The 19424-nt window shown below is 38.6% G+C and overlaps 1 protein-coding gene across 1 annotated transcript; it reads right to left on the reverse strand.

Moving 5' to 3' along the window:
• Positions 1–1290: 1290 nt before the first annotated feature.
• On the reverse strand, positions 1291–13434 carry LOC133327068 (uncharacterized; the record flags this gene model as incomplete). Its single annotated transcript, XM_061535645.1, has 6 exons — positions 1291–3585; positions 5645–5862; positions 5933–7682; positions 7743–8003; positions 9376–11168; positions 13236–13434. Coding segments are annotated over 6 exons (6516 nt in total), but the record flags the coding sequence as incomplete, so codon positions are not given.
• Between the last annotated feature and the right edge of the window lie 5990 nt (positions 13435–19424).

Consider the following 19424-nt stretch of genomic DNA (forward strand, 5'->3'; position numbering starts at 1 on the left):
CAGTGGGCCTACACAGACGTACTGTGGAGTTAGCGAGCCTACCGTGATGAGCTGAGTCAGAGAACCTACACAGACGAAGTTGAAGGGTCGGTGTTTCTGAACAGATGAGTTCAGGAGTCAGTGCGGGTAGATAGATGATTTGAGGAGTCATCGAGCCTACACAGATGAACTGAGAAGTCAGCAACGAGCCTTTAGAGATGAGCTTGGGAAGTCAGCGAGCCTACACAGACGTACTGTGGAGTCAGCAAGCCTACCCTGATGAGCTGAGAAGTCAGCGAGCCTACAGAGATGAGTTTGAGAGGTCTGCGAACCTTCACAAATGAGCTGAGGAGTCAGCGAGCCTACACAGATGATTTCGGGGGTCAGCGTATCTGTGTAGATAGGCTTGAAGGGTCAGCGAATCTACAGATGAGCTAAGGGGTCAGAGTGCCTGTACAGATGAGGTAAGGGATCAGCGTTGCGGTATGGATGAGCTAAGGGGTCGGAGTGGCTGTACAGAGAAACTGAGGAGTCAGCAAGCGTTTCAGTAACGAAGATGTTGGCTCATCGTGTCTACACAGATGATTTGAGGGGTCAGCGTCTCTGCGGAGGGTCAGAATGTCATTTTATATGAGCTGTTTGGTCATTGTGCCTGTACAAATCAGGTTGAGGGGTCAGGTGAGATGAGATGAGCTGAGTTGTCAGGGAACCTATACAAATTAGTTTTCTGTTAAAGGTATGTTGAGGAGTCAGTGTGTCTTTGAATGTGAGCTGTGGGTTAAGCGAGGATACAGCTTAGGGGTCTGCTATGCTATACAAAGTAGCTGAGTTGTCTGTCTAGTTAATGTGAAGGTCTACTTATACCATAGAGGAGAGGCTATATACATTTTCATCGGACCTATATAAAAGAGCTGAGGTGTCAGGATGTCTGAATATTTAAACTGATGTACCAGAGAAGAAATGCGGATGAAGTATGATGAGCTGAAGGGTCAGCTAGTTTGTATAGATGTTCGGGAGCCATTTGACGCGAAGTGTATGTTGAGCTGAAGTGTCGGATATTTCGCATGACTGGTCGCTCAGCTTTTGAAGCTCTCAGAACTTCAGCTCACCTATGTTAGACCGCATATTTAAAATCTCTGATACTGTTAGAGCTTCAGAGAGGTAGAGACTTACTGAGATTCAAAATCCCTGGTTTTTTACTCTAAAAATGAAACAACAAATAATTTTATATTTACAAAAATTTTACATTTTTTATTTACAGAGGTTCGGAATTCGTATTCCTTTTTCCTTTACAAAAAATCCGCCAGCACCTCATGGACATGGTAAGGGTGGCGGAGTTTGTGTTATACCCTCCACGACAATTTCATGAAATTTCAATTTATTTCCCGTCAACATTACCAAATAATATTTCTCCTCTCGTTCTGCGCTCGGAAGTTTAATTGTGGCAATTTGTTCGATTTCCTTCTCCTCGGAGAATTTCGCAAATAATACGAAACCCTGAGTACCATGATAACGCCACACTTGAATTTCACAACAATTTTCGATGAACAGGAGAAGAGTTTCCTGCTTCAGGCGAAATTGTATTAAGGAGTGTGGATCCTGAGCATTTATGATCTGCAAGGGTGTCTCCTGAAAATCTTGTTCATATAAATATATGGCGGAATCTTGTCCCGGTATTAGGGTGGCGGAGGAGATTTTCGTTAAGGCCAAGAGGGGACGGGAGTTATTTATGCTACCCACTTGCAGGGAAATTAGTTCGGGAGAGCGGGGTATTTTTTGATTGCCTAGCAGGGGTATGTTGGTGAAGATTCTTTCGCGATGTGTTGTGGCGGAGTAGAGCATTTTATCGGCTTCCTGTTCGGAGTGGGTGGTGTTTTTGAGGACTGTTAAGAAGTTGTGTAGTATTTTATCGAATTTTCGAATATTTTGTATGGTTTTAAAGAGATCTTCGGAGTGATCCCCAGAGGTATTTTTATTGCTCTCCTGTAGAATCGAGGATATAAATATGGCCAGGGAATTTTTGATGTCTTCATACTCCGTGAGGTTATGGGTTTGATTCATTTGGCTCTGCATAGCCTGCAGATCTTCGGCAAAAGGCCATACAATTTGTATGACCTGGGCAGTTAGAACCTGACCCGGAGTTTCAGGTAGGGATATGTTGCTAAAGGTGATATTCAAGAGATCCTTATCGTAGATCTGCTGGTGTTCCAGTTCCTCCATGATGCCAATAAAATCTGGTATCAAATACTCATCAAAGAGATCCGATTCGGGTATGCTCAACTGGGTGATGTTGATCTGTTGATTTAATTTGGTGCTCAAATCCAAGAGCATGCGTTGCAGAACCCATGGAAAATCGGAGAATCGCAGGATATTTGTCACAGATTCATTGGGTTTCAATAGAGAAATGCTTTCGTATTCAAATAGCTCCAAGGTGGAGGGGATTTGTACATAGGATGGTTCATCATCGTCTTCCGAACTATTCTCCTCCTCATTCTCCCCAATATCCTTTTTAATTTTCGACTTTCTTTTAATTTCCGTCAATGGGACAATTTCCATGCCATTTGTGACCAAAAGACATGGGCATCTGGTTGATAATTTCACGAACCTGTAATTTTTATTCGGCACGCGTTCCTTAAATTGTACCTTCCATTTCCTAATGGTCTCAAAGGTGGCCAAATCCAATTCCCTTACCACATCGCGATTTAAAACCAGAATCGAGATCCCAGAATTGTTACTTCTCTGGATATCCCAAACATCTTCGAAATAAAACCTCTCCGGTGAGGTTTCATTATCCCGCGAATTCCACACGGTTATACCCTTACTCAGCGAACAATTCATGGGTTCAGTGCTCTCATAATTCGTAATGAATTGCAACTCTGTAGAATTTGGATTTGGCAAGACCATGACCTCTGCAATCGGACCCGAATCATAGGAATGGAGATATTTAAAACGCCGTTCCTCGGGCATCCATTGATAAATACGCGATTTACACTCTTCATTTAGCAACAAATAATCATCTCCATTGTGAGGCATTTGGAAAAATTTCCTATGCGATCCACTGACATTTTCCAAAATTCTCAAGCTATCCACCTCCATAAAGAAACTCTCCTCGACATATTTTATGCGCACAGTTTTCAGTTCGATTTGTAGCCACATCTGCCTCAACATTTCACAAATTTCCTCCTTCTCATTTTCCTCCATTACTCCCTTGGCGCCCAATTGCCGTCGATATCTCATAAACTGTTCATAAGTCCAGGGATCATAACCTCCAAATGCCGAATATTGAAATTCATTGGGGTCTTGCTTTACCGTCAAACTTCTGGCTGACCAATTTCCGCTTACAATTTGTTTTTCTAGCGAATGGGCCTTCACCGTAGTCTTGAACCATTTATCTAAATCGATGCCGGTAACCAAATCATCGGTTATCACTTGAGGGCTGTAGAGGGAATGGAAATAGATGGGCGACTTTAATACCAAATCCTCCTGCAAGGTGGCAACATCACTGAGATTTTTATTGCCATTAACCGTACCCAAAATCAGCAGATCTTTAAGGACCCTGATGGATTGTATTGTTAGGGGTGTGGTTATGTGTTGGCCGCCATAGATCTGCAAAAGGGAAGAAAGGATTGAAATAAAAATTAGAAATTTGTCATTATTTTAAACCTGAGTTCTGTATGAAGGCCTGGGAAGCTCAAGAGCCAGGTAATAGACGAATTGAGGGAAAAACTATAGCAGTTCTATGGACGATGTGAGAGACTATTAGGGAGAGGGGCGAAATTTAAGAGAATGAAAGAACACAGTTTTCTGGTTGATAATTAAACAAAATATGAATCTTGATATTTATTCGTGGTTCAAGTTCAGGACCTGCAGTATTAGATGAAATTAAGGCTCAGGGATTTTTAAAGGTCAGCTGAAGCTCAAAAAGTACTTAGCTTCTCTATGAAGACAACTGGAACCTCAATATTGAAGTCGAAGACAACGAAGTTCTTTAAGAACTGAGGCGCCAGTCGTTCTACTATGATTAAGAGAGTCTTTGCAGGGTAGATGAAGGTTATGAAATCCATATACATCAGCTGAGATATTGACTAACTGGTTCCTAAACACGTATGCGAACATTTTTGAGTATCAACTTGAAGAACAAGGACCAGGAATTCTAGTTGAGAGACCAGCTGAACGAACAGAGATTCTTTACAGATGAGTTCGAAACACGAGTAAAGGCCCACGAAGACTGTGCCGACTGGTTGAGTGGCCATCGGAACATTCAATGATTTTTTACATACAAGTTCGTAGCACAAAGGAGTTTCTGCAAGACTCAAGCTGTAGGCTAAAGACTCGCTTATCCTCCAGCTTGTCTCCTTAGCTCTTTAGGCTATTTAGTGGAGAATCCTTGGTCCTTTTAAGGTTTACCGGGCCATTTTTTCAAAAATTGTTTCCAATTACTGGTCCTCCGTCAATACAAACTTCTTGGCCTCTTCGATTGTCTGTGTAAACTCTATAAGCCATCGAGGACTCGGAGATCCTGTAAAAACTCTCTGGTTCACGGATATTAACCTTCAAATAATCTGAATCGACTTGTTGGACATTTATTTCTTCTGTAAACCACCCTGATCCTTTCAGTTCAACAATAAAAACTATCTGAAGTCTTAAGATAGGCTGCCGAGGCTTGTTAACCCTCAGCTCATATACAGAGATTCATTTGGCCTTCAGCAAACCTTTCTGGACTCACTCCACTCTATATAGGCCCTCTAGACTCTTCATTTTGTCTGTATTAACACTATGACGCCATAAGTTCGTCCATAGATTCTCATCGAACCTTCAATTCAATTATCCTGGGTACTTCAGTTTGTTCGTTTTGCTAATCTAAAGAGATTCCTTAGCTTCTGACAGGCCTTCCTGGATTCGTTGTTTCCCCATTATATCCCTCCAGATCATTTTCAAAGCCTCTCAGATCCTACCAGCTTGTCCACAAATCGATTATAAGGGATCATCGACCCTTCACTCTGCTTATATTAACCCGACAACCTCTTCCGTTAGTCTAAAGCGATTCCCTCTTCCCTTCAATTCATCTGCAGAGACCACACCACTCCTTGACTTTTCAAGTCATCCCGATCAACTCGGTGTCTCTTCAAATCCCCTACAAATACTCTCTGAGTTCATTTTTTCTAGAAAGATTCCCAGACCCCTTTAGTTCGTCTGAACTAAAGCACAGGCCTTTCCGATCGTCAACAGAGATTCACAGGCAACTCCAAATCGTCCTCACGGATTCCCGGGATCTTTCAGTTTGTCGGACTCCATGACTTTGCATCTTTGTAATAGAGGTTCAGTGGCCTGATTCACTGATTCTCCTGATCATCAACACTTTATCTTGCAGTTCGGTGAGAAATCAAGAGGTCCATACAGAAGAGTTCTGAGGCAGTATGTTGACGAGAAAGGCTTGAGGCTAAGGAGTCCTAGCAGGACAGCTGTGAAGCCGGGAAGTCTGTGGAGAAAAGCTGAGAGACAAGTAAGGCTCACTGGCTCTCCTGATCGCCTAAAGATATTCTCAGAATACTCAGTTCCTCAATAGGGATTAACTGACCCTTTCTCAGTTTGTGTATACACAAATCCTTCTACCATTACCCCGACTTCTTCCCCCCTGGTTCTTCTTTTCTAATATATAACTTACCATCAGGGTGTTGTTGTACTCCTCTTCCAAATCCAGGCCATTCACCGAACCATTTACTTCTATAAAACCATCCTGAAGGTATAATTCCGAAAACTGCAGCGATTCATTGAAAATCTGCGGGGTATTGAGAGTTATTACACGGGACAAGTCCAAGTTATTAATGAAGGCAACATTTAAGGAGTTCCCGTCCAAAGAACCCGGGGCAAAGTGTAGATAATCTGAAAAAGGTGGAGAGAGATAGGAAATCGAAGGATGTACAAAAAATCGGAAGTGAATGGGTAACCTTACGTGGTATATATTGATCCTGATCCAACCTTAGTGTGTCATTTAACCATTCCGCCAGGGAACAGTTGCTGAGCTGCCCCGCTTTTAGAGATTTGTGTATGGAAAGCTGTTTGGCCCGCGTGGGAGCCTCAAACACCAGAGGTGATGTTATGACCAAAGGTTCCGGACCTTGTATAAAACTAAGTTTTTGAAATAGATTTGGGAGATTTAAATCGTTCAGGTGTTCGATATATGCCCCCTGGACAATTGCTACCCTGCCGGTGAAATTATTTTTACCTTGCAAATGGCAGGGTTGGGATTTATAAATCAGATTTTCAAAGAAATCGCTGAGGTTGCGCAACTCCATGAAGTCTCCGAGGACTGTGAGATCTTGTACTTCGAGAGGTTCAGCGAATTCCGTGAGACCTTTGAGTATGAAATTGTTTTCTTTGGCATCGTAATAGAGAACGTCCTGTAGATTTTCAAAATCCAAGTCGTTAACCTGGCCCTGGACCTCCAGGTGAGGCGTAATCAGTTTGCCTTTGATTTTCAGGGAACCGGGGAAAATGTTCTCCTGGGTCTTCAGGGCAATATTGGTGAAGGGCACACCATTCAAGGCCTCAACCTGGGTATTCTCCAGCACATAAACGGGTTTAATAAAACTTTTGGGGGAGTTGATAATATTCCTGGTCGTATTAGAGTCTCGTAAGACCATATCCTCCAAAAACTCCCTGAGCGGTAGGCCTTGATATTTCCCCTTCACCACAAGGTTACCTTGAATATCCACCGGATTCTTGAAGGTTAGCTTGGTGTTCAAATGATTGGGCCGATTCAACCATATTGCGGACATTTGTATATCCTCATCGAATTGCTGACCATTCAACTTATGAACCTGGACATCACCGGTCACGGTGATGTGATCTACTTGGATCTGACCATTCAATACCATTTCTGGTAGTTCTTCAATTCGTTGTAGGAAATCCAATAAATATTCCGCATTAATACCATGCAGCTCATCCGCCTGCAGACCCTGATGGGCCTGGAGTTCATTAAGAAAGAGATTACCCTGAACCGAAGGTTCATGCCACGACCGCTCCTTGACGAAATCATGCAGCTCGATATTATTCAATTTCCCCGGACCCATAATATCATCGGAAAACTCAGCGGTGGTGGCCTGGAGATTCTCAAATTCCGCCGTCTCCACAATCAGATCTTCGTGGAGGCTTTGCAGGCTATCCTTGATATTGACACCATTGATTTTATCCAATACAATTAAGGATTCCGCCTGCAGGGGATCTTCAAATATCAGTTGGGTGCTACTCAAATCCAAAGGTTTATCTAAACTGATGACATCACGAACCACATCTTCAATCCTTAGGCCATCGTAGAGACCTTTTACCGTGAGATTATAAAAGTAGACATACCCTTCCAGGTTGCTGAGTTCCAAAACCTGAGGCGTATGCACCGTAACAAATTTCTCCGTGGTGATATTATTAATTCGATTCTCTTCCAATTCAAAATCTATTGGCATCCTGATTAAGGAAAATGACTTCGAAGCCTCCACCACAACATCTTCATTGGGATCCTCAGGTCTCTGCAAAATCTGTGTGAGTAGCTCTCCCAAAGGTCTCTCATCCAGATCACCCTTGATGACAATTGGCCCATTAACCTCCAGCTCATTAAAAACACAATCCGCTTCAATGACATTCGATTCCTCCAGGGTAGGATTTGCGGGGAAATTTGCCACATTACGGCCATGGGCAGTGCCATTGAGCTGTAGGGGGGAAAGCTAAAATCTCCATAGAATATGTATTTGATATTATTTTCCACATACCTCCAGTATTTCCGACACCTCCAATTGATTAAAAACCGGTGATCCCAACCATTCCTGACCATGCATTAGGGTAATGGCATCCACAGGGTTCTGCCCGTTAATATAACCATCTGTATCCACCGAATTCGCGGTCAGGGTGTTATTGAAATACTTTTCAGCCTTGACAATGGAGGATCTCGGACCCTGAGCCACTAGATAATCATCGGGAAAGGCCAAAGAGTTCAGGGTAGTGATTTGCAGAACATTTTCCACACGAACTTCCTGAAATGAAGGGTAAAAGAGATTTAATACCCAAATAGAGAGGATGAAGTAAGTAAGAGGATGAAGTTAATATAAGGGTTTCTATAACCCTTATAGGAGGCCCAAAGCGCGAAGGAGTCGACATAGGCAAGATGAAGGACCATGGAGATGAATCGGGATACTGCGAGGTCTACATAGATAATCTGGGAGACCAGAAAGCCAAGGGAATATAAAAGGAACGAGAGGTCAGTGAATGGGTAAATAGACGGAATGAAGTTCCTAGAACGGTTAAGGAGAGTGCAGAGGTAAGATGAAGGGTCAGGGAGTCTCAATAGGCAAGCTGAATGTTGAGGTAGAGGAAACGATGCACTGGCAGGCTTTCCTAGCCTATATAGGACCCAGTACAGAAGTAACGTGAGGTCAGTGGACGGGTAAATAGTCGGAATGCAGTTCCTGAAACGGCTATGAAGTCTACACAGGTGGGCTGAAGGTTCAGAGGGACTATAAAGGCAAGTTGACGGGTCAGGTAAGGAGAACGAAGTACTGGGAGATCTACCTAGGCGATGTAAGAGGCAGGGACATTTGTACTGACGGGCGAGGAGCCACGGAGTCGTCACAGATCTACCTAGACTATGTAAGAGGCAGGAACATTGGTACTGACGGGCTGAGGAGCCGGAGTCGTCACAGAAGAAACGGGAGTCTGTACAACAACCAATCGTACCTGTGCCGAAGGAGGGATCCAATATAGGACCTGTGTGAAGGAGCTGTATTTCCCGGCGGGTTTATACAACATTCTGAAATGCCCTAGAGCCTGCACAAGGTGAGCTTAGAGACCAGGCCTTCTATCTAGAAGTACTGCGAGGATCTGAGGGATAATCAGAGAGATCTGAGAAGATAAGCTGTGCCGCCAGGATGTCTTTGCATAACTTCTTGCGGAAAATGTGTAGGGAGACTTCAGAGTACAACCCGGGCGAAATCCTTAATTGAGTATCGGAAGAGAATCGAATAGAGGTCTACAAGAGGAGGTGGATAAGAAGAAGGCTCTTTGTCTTGAGAGGATCGGAAAGCTAATTTCGGAGGAACTGAGGGAGGCATTTTAGGCGACAATAAACCAGAAAGGGGTTCTTAAAACGTTTCAAAAGAAGGCGGTATTAGGAACCCTAAGGGGAAAAAATAGTGGCGCCCAAATGGGAGTCACCTGAAAAAGCAGGAATTCCAATTGTTCCATTAGAAGGGAGTCCTAAAATGATTAGAAGGAAGGCTCTACTGTTAACCTCACAAAAAATTAGTGGCGCCCAAATGCGAGTCACCTGAAAAAAAAAACAAAGATTTCGATTGTATTTAAGGCAAGTAGGGTCCATAGAGGTATCTGAAAAAAATTAACGTTACTTACCCCCTCCACTTTCAGTACCTCCAGCTCCTGTTCCTGATGCTTCATGACCAAATTTTTGCTAAATTCATCCCATTTCAGGCCATTAATGTAGTCAAATTCCAAGTCTCCTTCGAGGTGCATATCCTCCGACAATTGACGTTTATGTTTGCTCCACACCGATTTCATGACCTCCAAGTGCTGAACCTCCACTTCGCCAGGGAAATTTAATATCCCGTCCTTTATGAAAAATTCTTCGCCATTAAGCTGTTCTATTTCTAATTCCTCCGCCCACAATGAATCCAAGTGTAAATTTTCTATGATCGAATCCTCCAATTCCCGTCGAGGTCGAAGAGAACTTAAACGTTGCTCCAGATCTTCCAGGGTTTCTATGAGATAATCCAATTGTAGATTGTCATCCTCCGAGGACCATTTGTGGCCATTTAGGAAAATTTCGTCTACCTCTCCCTCGAAGTGGAATTCAGGGGTCTGTAGGGAGGAGATTTCATTGTTCATTTGCTGCAGGAGAATATCCTCGGGGGTTTCGAGAAATTGATGGGCTTCGGTGATTAGGTTATCTCTTTCCTCGGCCAGGTTCTTGAGTAACTCAAAGGATTCCAGGAGCTCCAAATATTCCAAATTTTCTTCGAGGATTTCAAAATTGAAATGGAAGAGTTGAGCCGATCCCTTGGGGTTAGGTGAGAGCAGAGAAATTCTCTCTTCCGTGGAAGAGTGTAGGAGGGCTCCCTGAAGTTGTAGCTCCTTGGCACACAGGGAAGCTGGGAGCTTTTCAGAGTTGCGGTGGCAGTTGAAGGGCAGATTGCTGTCAAAGGTGATGTCATTCCAAATGAGAGCATCAAGAGAAGTGAGATTCTCGGCATGGTGTTTGATGAGTAGTATGAAGTGCTCCCTTTGACTGTTGACGGGTATGGGCATAACTGAGTCCACAAGGCCGAAGGTGTTATCCAATTCCACAAGGGTCTCGAAATGGCCTTGATGATATTTGAAAATTTGGGATTCGTGACCTGCCGTAAACATATAGGGTTGGCCAGCAATCTTGAAGGCTCTCAGAGCATATAGATTCGGTATCTCAAGGATCTCTTTGCTGCGGAACTGTAATTGTGGTCTGGTTTGGGCTTCATAAATCAAAATCTGATTCCTTTGGGGTATCACTAGCAAAATTTCTCCACTCGTCTTCAATAATTCCACTTCGCCCAATGGCGGTTTGAATTGCAGAGTTTGAAACACCTTTGCCCTCTTCGATTTGATGTGGAACTCATAAACATCCACGGCAGAAGTATTAAAGCTGACCACTAAATAATCCTGGGACTCATAGGAAAAATATTTCATTTGACGAATTTCCGCATCCAAAGACCAGTTGCCGAAGAACTCAAATTCATTGCGGATTTCCGGATAGTTGCGATACCACAGAATATTCGGGCCTGAGGAGACCAATAACAGGCCTTCGGGTCTTTGTTTAGCAAAATTCCAGTGGCTATACATTTCCAGGGCTGTAATGGGGAGGTCAATATTTACAGAGGTAAAGGAGGGATTTTCAAGTCTAGCATCCGTTTTAACCACCACCAGGTCCTGGGAACGCCGACCAATATAAAAATTATTGTGCCCATAACTTAAATGCCTCCACTCGGAAATATTCTCAGAGCGCCAGTTGAAGCTGATGTCTTGTTCCATAGATTTTATGTGTAAAATATCTTGGGCCCTTGGTAGGGAACTTTGAAAATTCGACAAATCTTCGGCATGGAAATTTTGTAAAATTTTGGAGGAACTTAGAATTTGGGGTGCAGGAGAGGGAAAGGCTGGAAATAAAATGAATAAGAAAATAATAGAAATTAAATAAAAACAACTAAAAAACTTCGATAAGTTCGGTCGGATCGAACTTTTTTTTACTGAGATATACCTTCCAAAAACCTAAAATCAATCGGAACTTTTTATATGAAGGCTCTGTCAGGGTTAATTGCGCCTGGGAGAAAACAAAATGCCAAACTCTGGCTGGAAAATTAGGCTCAGGACCTTAAAATTGCCGAAAAATACTGCGGAACCTTCGAACGATGGCTATGGGGGTTATGTAGAAACATGGACTTTTATTAAAAAATATTCTCTGCAAAAGTTCTTTACCTATATACGACCTTGAATAACAAATTACAGCCACATAGAAATGCTAAAAGTATCGAAAATTGGCGTATCCCGTATAGGAGGGTTATACCAAAATGTGTACCGATATTGATAATTTTTGGTGTGAAGCTTTGGAACCAAAAGAGAACCTGAAATATGGAACTAGAGTCAATTTAGTTGATAAAAAATGTTCGAAATCCTCAAAATATCGAAAATCGATGGGTACCCTTATATGGGGGCTATACCTAAATGTGGACCAATAACGATAATTTTTGGTGAGGAGATTTAATAGCCAAGGAGAACCCTGTGTATCAAATTTCAGCAATTTCGGTTGAACGGATGTGCCCGAAATCCACAAAATATCGAAAATCGGGGGTACCCTTATAAGGTAGCTATACTTAAAAGTAGACCGATATTGATAATTTTTGGTATGGAGATTTAATAGCCAACGATAACCCTATATACCAAATTTCAGCCAATTCGGTTGAAAAATGTGTCCAAAATCCTGAAAATATCGAAAAATCGGGGTTCCAGTTATATGATGGCTACACCTAAAAATTAACCGATATTGATAATTTTTGGTAAGGAGATTTCCTATCCGTGAAGAACCCTATATACCAAATTTCAGCAATTTTGGTCGACAAATGTGTTCGAAATCCGCCAAATTCTGCAAATCCGGGGTAAAGTTATATGGGAGCTATACTTAAAAGTGGACCAATATTAATTATTTTTGGTAGGCTGATTTGCTACCCAATGAGAACCCCAAATACCAAATTATAGCAATTTCGGCTGAAAAAATGTGCTCGAAATCCGCAAAATATCGAAAATCGAGGGTACATTTATGTAGGGGCTATACTTAAAAGTGTACCAATATTGATAATTTTTGGTAGGAAGATTTTTTACCTAAAACTAACCCTATATATGAAATTTCTGCAATTTTGGTTGAAAAATGTGTCCGAAATCTGAAAATCGGAAGGTTAGGTTTATATAGGGACTATACCTAAAAGTGGACCAATATTAACTATTTTTGGTAGGCTGATTTCCTACTCAAGGAGAACCCTATGTACTAAATATCAGCAATTTTTATTGAAAAAATCTGCCCGAAATCCTCAAAATAACGAAAATGTGAGGGTTCGGTTATATGGGAGCTATACTTAAAAGTGGACCAATATTAATTATTTTTGGTAGGCTGATTTGCTGCCCAATGAGAACCCCAAATAACAAATTTCAGTAATTTCGGTTGAAAATATGTGACCGAAATCCTCAAAATATCGCAAATCGGAGGATACAGTTATATGGGAGCTATGGTAAAAAATTAACCAATTTAGATGGTTTTTGGTACAAAGGGGAACCCCATATACCTAATTTAATTAATTAAGAAAAAATGTGTTCGAAATCCGCAAAATACCGCAAATCGAGGGTATATTTATATGGGAGCTATGGTAAAAAATGAACCAATATAAATAATTTTTGGTACGAAGATTTACTACCCAATATCAAATTTCAGCAATTTCTCTTGTAAATATTTTTGCGAAATTCTCAAAATACCTAAAATTGAGGCTACAGCTATAAGGGGGCTATGGTAAAAAATAATCCAATATAGATGATTTTTGGTAGGAAGATTAACTAGCCAAGGATAATCCAAAATAGCAATAGACAGATGGGCGGCCATTGAAATGCACAGGACCCCCTTCCCAAAAAAGTTCAGTAAAACCCCCTTTCAAAATAAAATTCACAGAACTCTTACATACCTTCATCTGATACCAGAAATTGGAAACCATCCTCCTCATTCCCCATCGATGACTTCGAATACTCATTTAAATTCCTGTGGATATTTTGAAAATCTCCTTCATCATTTTCAATATTCTGCACATGTTTTTGTTCGGACTTCACAGCTTCTTTTAAGGGGGTTACTTCTAAGGCTTCAGCAGGTGACACCAAAAATAAATACTGCAAAAATTTTCAAATTTTATATTTTTATTTGAAAAAAATGTTTTTTTTAAGAAATTCTCAACTCACTTCTATCAACACAAAATTTGTTAATAATATTACAAACACTAGCAAATTTTTCCACACAATCCACAACATTTTGAAGACACAATTTTTCAACAACTAATATTTACAAGAACAATTTTGAATAACAAAAAAAAATCATCACTCACAATATTCACAAAAAAAGAATAACGGGCTAAGAGAGATGAGAATGAAAAAAGTGTGGTAAAGGAGAATACAAAAACAAAAAAATCAAAATAAATGATTAACATATTTTTTTCCTTTGGAAATTTAAAAAATTTTACTTATTAATTTTTAAAAATTTAATATTTATTGAATTAAAAAAACAAAAATTGAATATTTTTTTCAATTTTTCATTCCTTTTTGTATTTGGAAATTTTATAAATTTAATTTTGTATAAATATATATATTCTTATTTCTGTTAACTTTTTTATTTAATTTCTTTATAATATGATTTTTTATTTATTATTTTTTTTTTCTTCTTTTAATAATTATTTGTATTTTTTGCATATTTCTTTACAATACATATTTTTATATTAATTTTTAATTTATTTTTTATTATATCATTTAATATTTTATTTTTTTTTCTTCTTTTAATTATTATATTTTTGCATTTTTTCGGTTATTTTAATTACTATTTATTTTATTTCCTAAATGAATTTAAAACCCCTTTCTTTGGCGCCACCCTGTATTTGCCCAATAATCCAATGGGAATGCCTCACCTTACCACACAAACAAAGTAATGGAGAGTGATAATATGCCTCTCTCTCTGTCCCCCATTACATGGACTAACAACTGTTAACGGTATAGTTGGCAGCTACTAGTCATCTGTCAAAGCAGCTGTTTGCATTTTGTCACTTCTCTCTCTCTTTCTACCACTGCTACAAAGTATGATGACAGTTGTGCTAACTGAACACAGCTCCATGATGTTAACTTCATATTAAGAAGGTATTAGATGTGTAGGGTTGCCAATTCTCATTTATTGTTTTTTTTGTATTATTTATATTATATTATATTATTTTTATTTTATATTATATATATTATATTATTTTTATAATTTTATATTTTATTATTTATATAATTATTTTTTATTTTTTTATTTTCTCATTTTTATAATTTTTTAAATTTTATTTAATTTTTTTTTTAATTTTTTATTTATTTTTTTAATTTTATTATATTTTATATTTATTATTTTATTTAATTAAATTTTTATTTAATTACATTTTTAATTTTATTATTTTTTATATTCCTCTTTCCATATTTTTTATTTTTGGTTTTTTATTTATTTTTTTATACTTTTTTAATATGTATTATTTTTATATTTTATTATTTTTTTATTTATTTTTCAATTTTATTTTTAGTTTTTTTAATTTTATTTTGTTTTATATTTATTATTTTATTTAATTATATTTTCTTATTTTTTTGTATTTTGTAATTTTAGTATTTTTTTCTTTTAAACAATATTATTAACTATTTAATTTTTTTAATTATTTATTTTTATTTATTTAAATTGCTATGCATTACGTGTACATACCTCTTCTCCTGTTAATTTAATTCAATATGTTGTTGTGTTGGCATCCCTGCCCTGTTTTGCATTAGCCTTCAACTAAAAGAGCCGGTCTCACTAGTAAACAATGTTATATATAATGACGCAGTCATACAAATCCTCCCAATAACATTGGCAATGCTGCTCACCAGGCATACTGTTATTTCATGCTTAAGCAATTACAAACACACACATATCTCCTCCCTGGCGCAAACAATGTGTGGTAATTGCAATGCTGCTCCCATTATAGTGTAATGATGGCACCCACTATTATGCTAGGCATGCTCAAGCAACAACAAACACACGCACTCTGCCTTTGGCCCCAACACACTGTGTTGGCCCCAACACACTGTTATGTTTTGGCATAAGCAACAACAAACACACACAGACTCCACCAACTCTCGCGCAGTCACCCAATCATGTTTGTTCATTGCAAAGTGCTATGCTGCTTCTGCCTCCGTCTCCCTCTCTCTGTCGCTGCTCTGTTGTGTAGTAGTAACAGAGCTGTTAGCCCAAACATGGTTTATTCATTGCACAGTGATGTGCTCCAACTTTCGTTCTCTGTCTCTGCCTTTGACTCTCTCTCTCTGTCGGCGCTCTGCTCTGTTGTGTTATTAACAGAGCTGACTGGCTGGCAAACAAACAATACGCAGCTACTTCTTTTAGCCAGTCGTTACTCTCAGTTCTACGATGCCAAAACAATTTAACGGCAGAAAATAAACGAAGGCAAACGCGAAAAAAAACAAAACGGTGGTGGTAACAAAAAATGGAAGAATAAACCCCCAAACAAATAAGGTATTTGGGAGTAGAAAAGAAAAACAACAATAATGCACAAAATATATAATAATAAATAAATATAAAAGAAATTGTTTACAATATAAGTTAATAAGGTTATTTTGTGTGTGATAAAGAGGAGAAAATTTAATAACAAAGTGTTAGTGTTTTTTTGTTGTTAATAAAAAAAATTGATTGCCTGCTGCTGAGATTTCCATTTCAAAGGAATTTTTGAGAGGCGAGAGCAGGAGGTGAAGTGGGAAAGAGAGTGAATTGGAGAGAGAGTGCGTTTTGTTTTGCAAAATATAAGGAAATTTAAGAATCTGTGGCGAAAAAAGTGGCCAACTGTTGAGAAAAAATTAAATATTTTTAAAAATAGAAATAAAAAATATAAAAAAAATATTTATTTTTAAATTAAATATTAAAAAAGAAATAAAAGAAAAAATCTCCTTAAATATTGTGAAAAAATACAAATTGTGTTCCCTTTAAAAAAAGTGTTTCTTGCATAGAAAAAGGGTGTGTTCCTTGTTTGCTCAGCACTTATCATCAAGAGATTGTCGTTGACAAAAAAACGCCTGTCAAAGTCAAGGACTTAAGGAGCCTATTATTTGGATCCCTGTTTGGCAATTTATGGAATAATAAAAAGGTAGGTAAAAATTACAAAATAAAATTATTTAAATTTAAAAAAATTCCTGTTCTCAATTTCCTCCCCATTTTTTTGGTTTGACTTGACTGCCGCTCCTTGCCATTTAGAAAAACATACCCTGACCTTTTTGTAATTTTTTATAGCTCTACTCTACTTTGCTGGTGTAGCGTTAGCTATTTTTAAAGTTCATGTGGTTGTTGTCTATTTGTTTTTTTGTTGTTGTTGTAACTGGAGTTGCTTAGCAAATGTGTACACAATTCTTGCTATCCTGGTCTGCCCTGCCACGGAATATTTTTGTACATGTAATGTGTGTGCGTTTTTTTAATGCAACCGCTACTGCTGCCGCCGATTCAATCCCTTTTGATGCTACCCGGCATAATAATGTTACCCCCTCCACCCTTCGCAAAGGGTAGAAGGGGGAGAGAATCAACAGAATTTTTGCCAATTTTTTTTCAGATTCTCGTTTTGTTTTGCGCCCAGAAACAAATCTGCGTTTAAATTTTTACCAGTTCACCACCACATAACAAAAAAAGTATTTTATTGTTGTTGTTGTTGTTGCCATGACTGCCTGCCATGCCTATTGTTTGTTAATTTTCGTTGGCTTTTTGTTATCTTCCCTAATTCTGGAATAAGAAAAAAATCAACAACAATAGGGAAACTTTTTTTTTGAATACGTTGCTTAAATTGGCGCGTGCTGGCTGGCAGGATGGGTTCTATACCGCAAACACACAAGGATTTTTATTTAAATTATAAAAATTAAAATTTTTTAAAATTAGGAACAGGAAATTTTTATATATTCCAAAAATCAATTAAAAAATCAACCGCTTTCCGATTCGGAACATTTCTGGTTCGGAAATGACGAACCAGAAATGTTTGACTTCAATATATTTTAATAAATTTTGGCATTTCCGAACATGTCCGAACCAAAGGATCCTATTCCATTTCAACTTAGCCTATTTGGAAAATAGGTTATGCTGGATGCCTGGGATCTTCAAAATACAAAAGACTGGACCGTTGTCTGATGCCAAAGGATAAAACTGAGTCAAAGGAGACTAAAAGAATAAAAAAATGCCTCATCGTAAAACTGTAGTTACAGAAAGAGTATCAAGATCTTGGTATGTCCCATCTCGATAAACATCATCACGCCATCATTGGTAAACAGTTAAAATTGTAATTTGAATCCTCTGAATATTTTTTATAAAATCCTGGAAAACCCAAAATGGATTTCGGGGTTCGAAAATAGACTATGCTACCAATTTCAAAATACAGAAGCATGGACCATTGTCTGACATTAAAAGGCAAAATTGAGACCGGGACACTAAATTGAAGGAAATTTCCACGAGAATATATCAATCTTCCATTAAGTCTAAGAATCCAAACAGGAACCACCGGACTTTACCAAAAAAAGGAAGACGACAGCACTGACCCTGACAAGGCGGCCCGTCATCTTATGCGGAGGTACACAGGAAGCTATACACAAAGACGAGCTCTGCTAAGCAGTAATCGACGAAAATATAATCTAAATCTTCTTCATAAAGGTCTGGTAATCCTAAAAAGAAAAATTCGACCGAACTTCACCAATAAGAGGAAGATGACAACAAACACTGATAAGGATCCTTCATTTTATTCGAACGTACCTAACAAGCTCTACACAGAGACGAGCTCTGCTAACGAGGAGTTATCGACGAAAATATAAGGCGCCATCAGCTTTTGCATCTTCCACAATGTCAGAGAATCACAAATGAAAAAATCGACTGGCTTCACCAATAAGAGGAAGATGCAAAGTTATCCAGGAAGCTATACAGAGATGAGTTCTACTAAGCAGAGATCGAAGAAAATACAGGCAATAAGCCTCTAAATCTTCTTAAGATGATAACAATGACACTAACAGGACCACTCGTCATCTTATTCGACGGTGTCCAGAAAACTCGACTGTATAGAGTTTTGCTAAACAGTAATCGACGAAAATAGAGCGCATTGAGAGATCTATCATGAGGCCTTGGATGTGATTAACAGAACGTTAATGGATAAATAAGCTAGACTGTCTAGGTCCTTCAAATACCGAGATATGGACCTAAATGATATACAGCCACTTGGCTAAAAAATGCGGCTCAAACCAAAAATAAGACCGTTAACCAACGGCATAATTGCTCCACATATGTAAGACCTTACCAAGATTGTTATTTTAAAGCATTTGACGAAGGAATCATTTTACGTATTGAAGTTCCAGAAAAAAAATTAGCAAGGAAGACGCGCGAGAAAAAGTGGAATTTACTAAAAGATAGTACAAGAATGCCAAAAGATTTGTTTATGGAAATATTGACTCTTTGTATACAAATCACCAGATATTTTGTATTTTCAAGACAAGGTGTATGAACAGCGAAAAGGATTTCCAATGGGTACACCAGTATCACCGATCATATCTGATATAGCAATGGACGAATTATTGAACGTTTCTATAAAAAATGTGACGACGAAACCAAGATTATAACGGAATACGTGGACAGTAAACGAGCCATAGCCACAGGCATTGTTGTTCCCCTAAAATTCCAAATACGTTCCTCCTTCAGGACATATGAATGAGCATTTGTAATTTTGTCAAGGTAAACATATGTTCCTGGGTCTTTGGATGTAACCTTTCCCTAAAAGAAAATATGAAAAATATGTCCCCTCCATAGGTTACATATTTAATTAAAAACTAGTCCCAATTTTTCTTCCCAAGTTTCCCTTAAAATGGAGAAAATATTACCCCCTCAAACAATATCGTAAATAAGCGGACTTTTTTGTTGGTTAAACATATTTCCTAAATATGTTTCTCCCTTCAGACTTTATATCCTTTAAATGGATCTCTATTGCTTTTGCTGCTGTTGCTCCATCCTTTTTGATTACTTCCCCAGAAAATCCCAAAATATTTCGCACCCCATTAATCATAACTGGGTCTCTGTTGCTTTGCATTTTGTT

This window comes from Musca vetustissima, unplaced genomic scaffold (assembly GCF_032173495.1).
Source record: "Musca vetustissima isolate MV318-11 ecotype Yass unplaced genomic scaffold, APGP_CSIRO_Mvet_v1 utg4996, whole genome shotgun sequence".
Lineage (NCBI taxonomy): Eukaryota > Metazoa > Arthropoda > Insecta > Diptera > Muscidae > Musca > Musca vetustissima.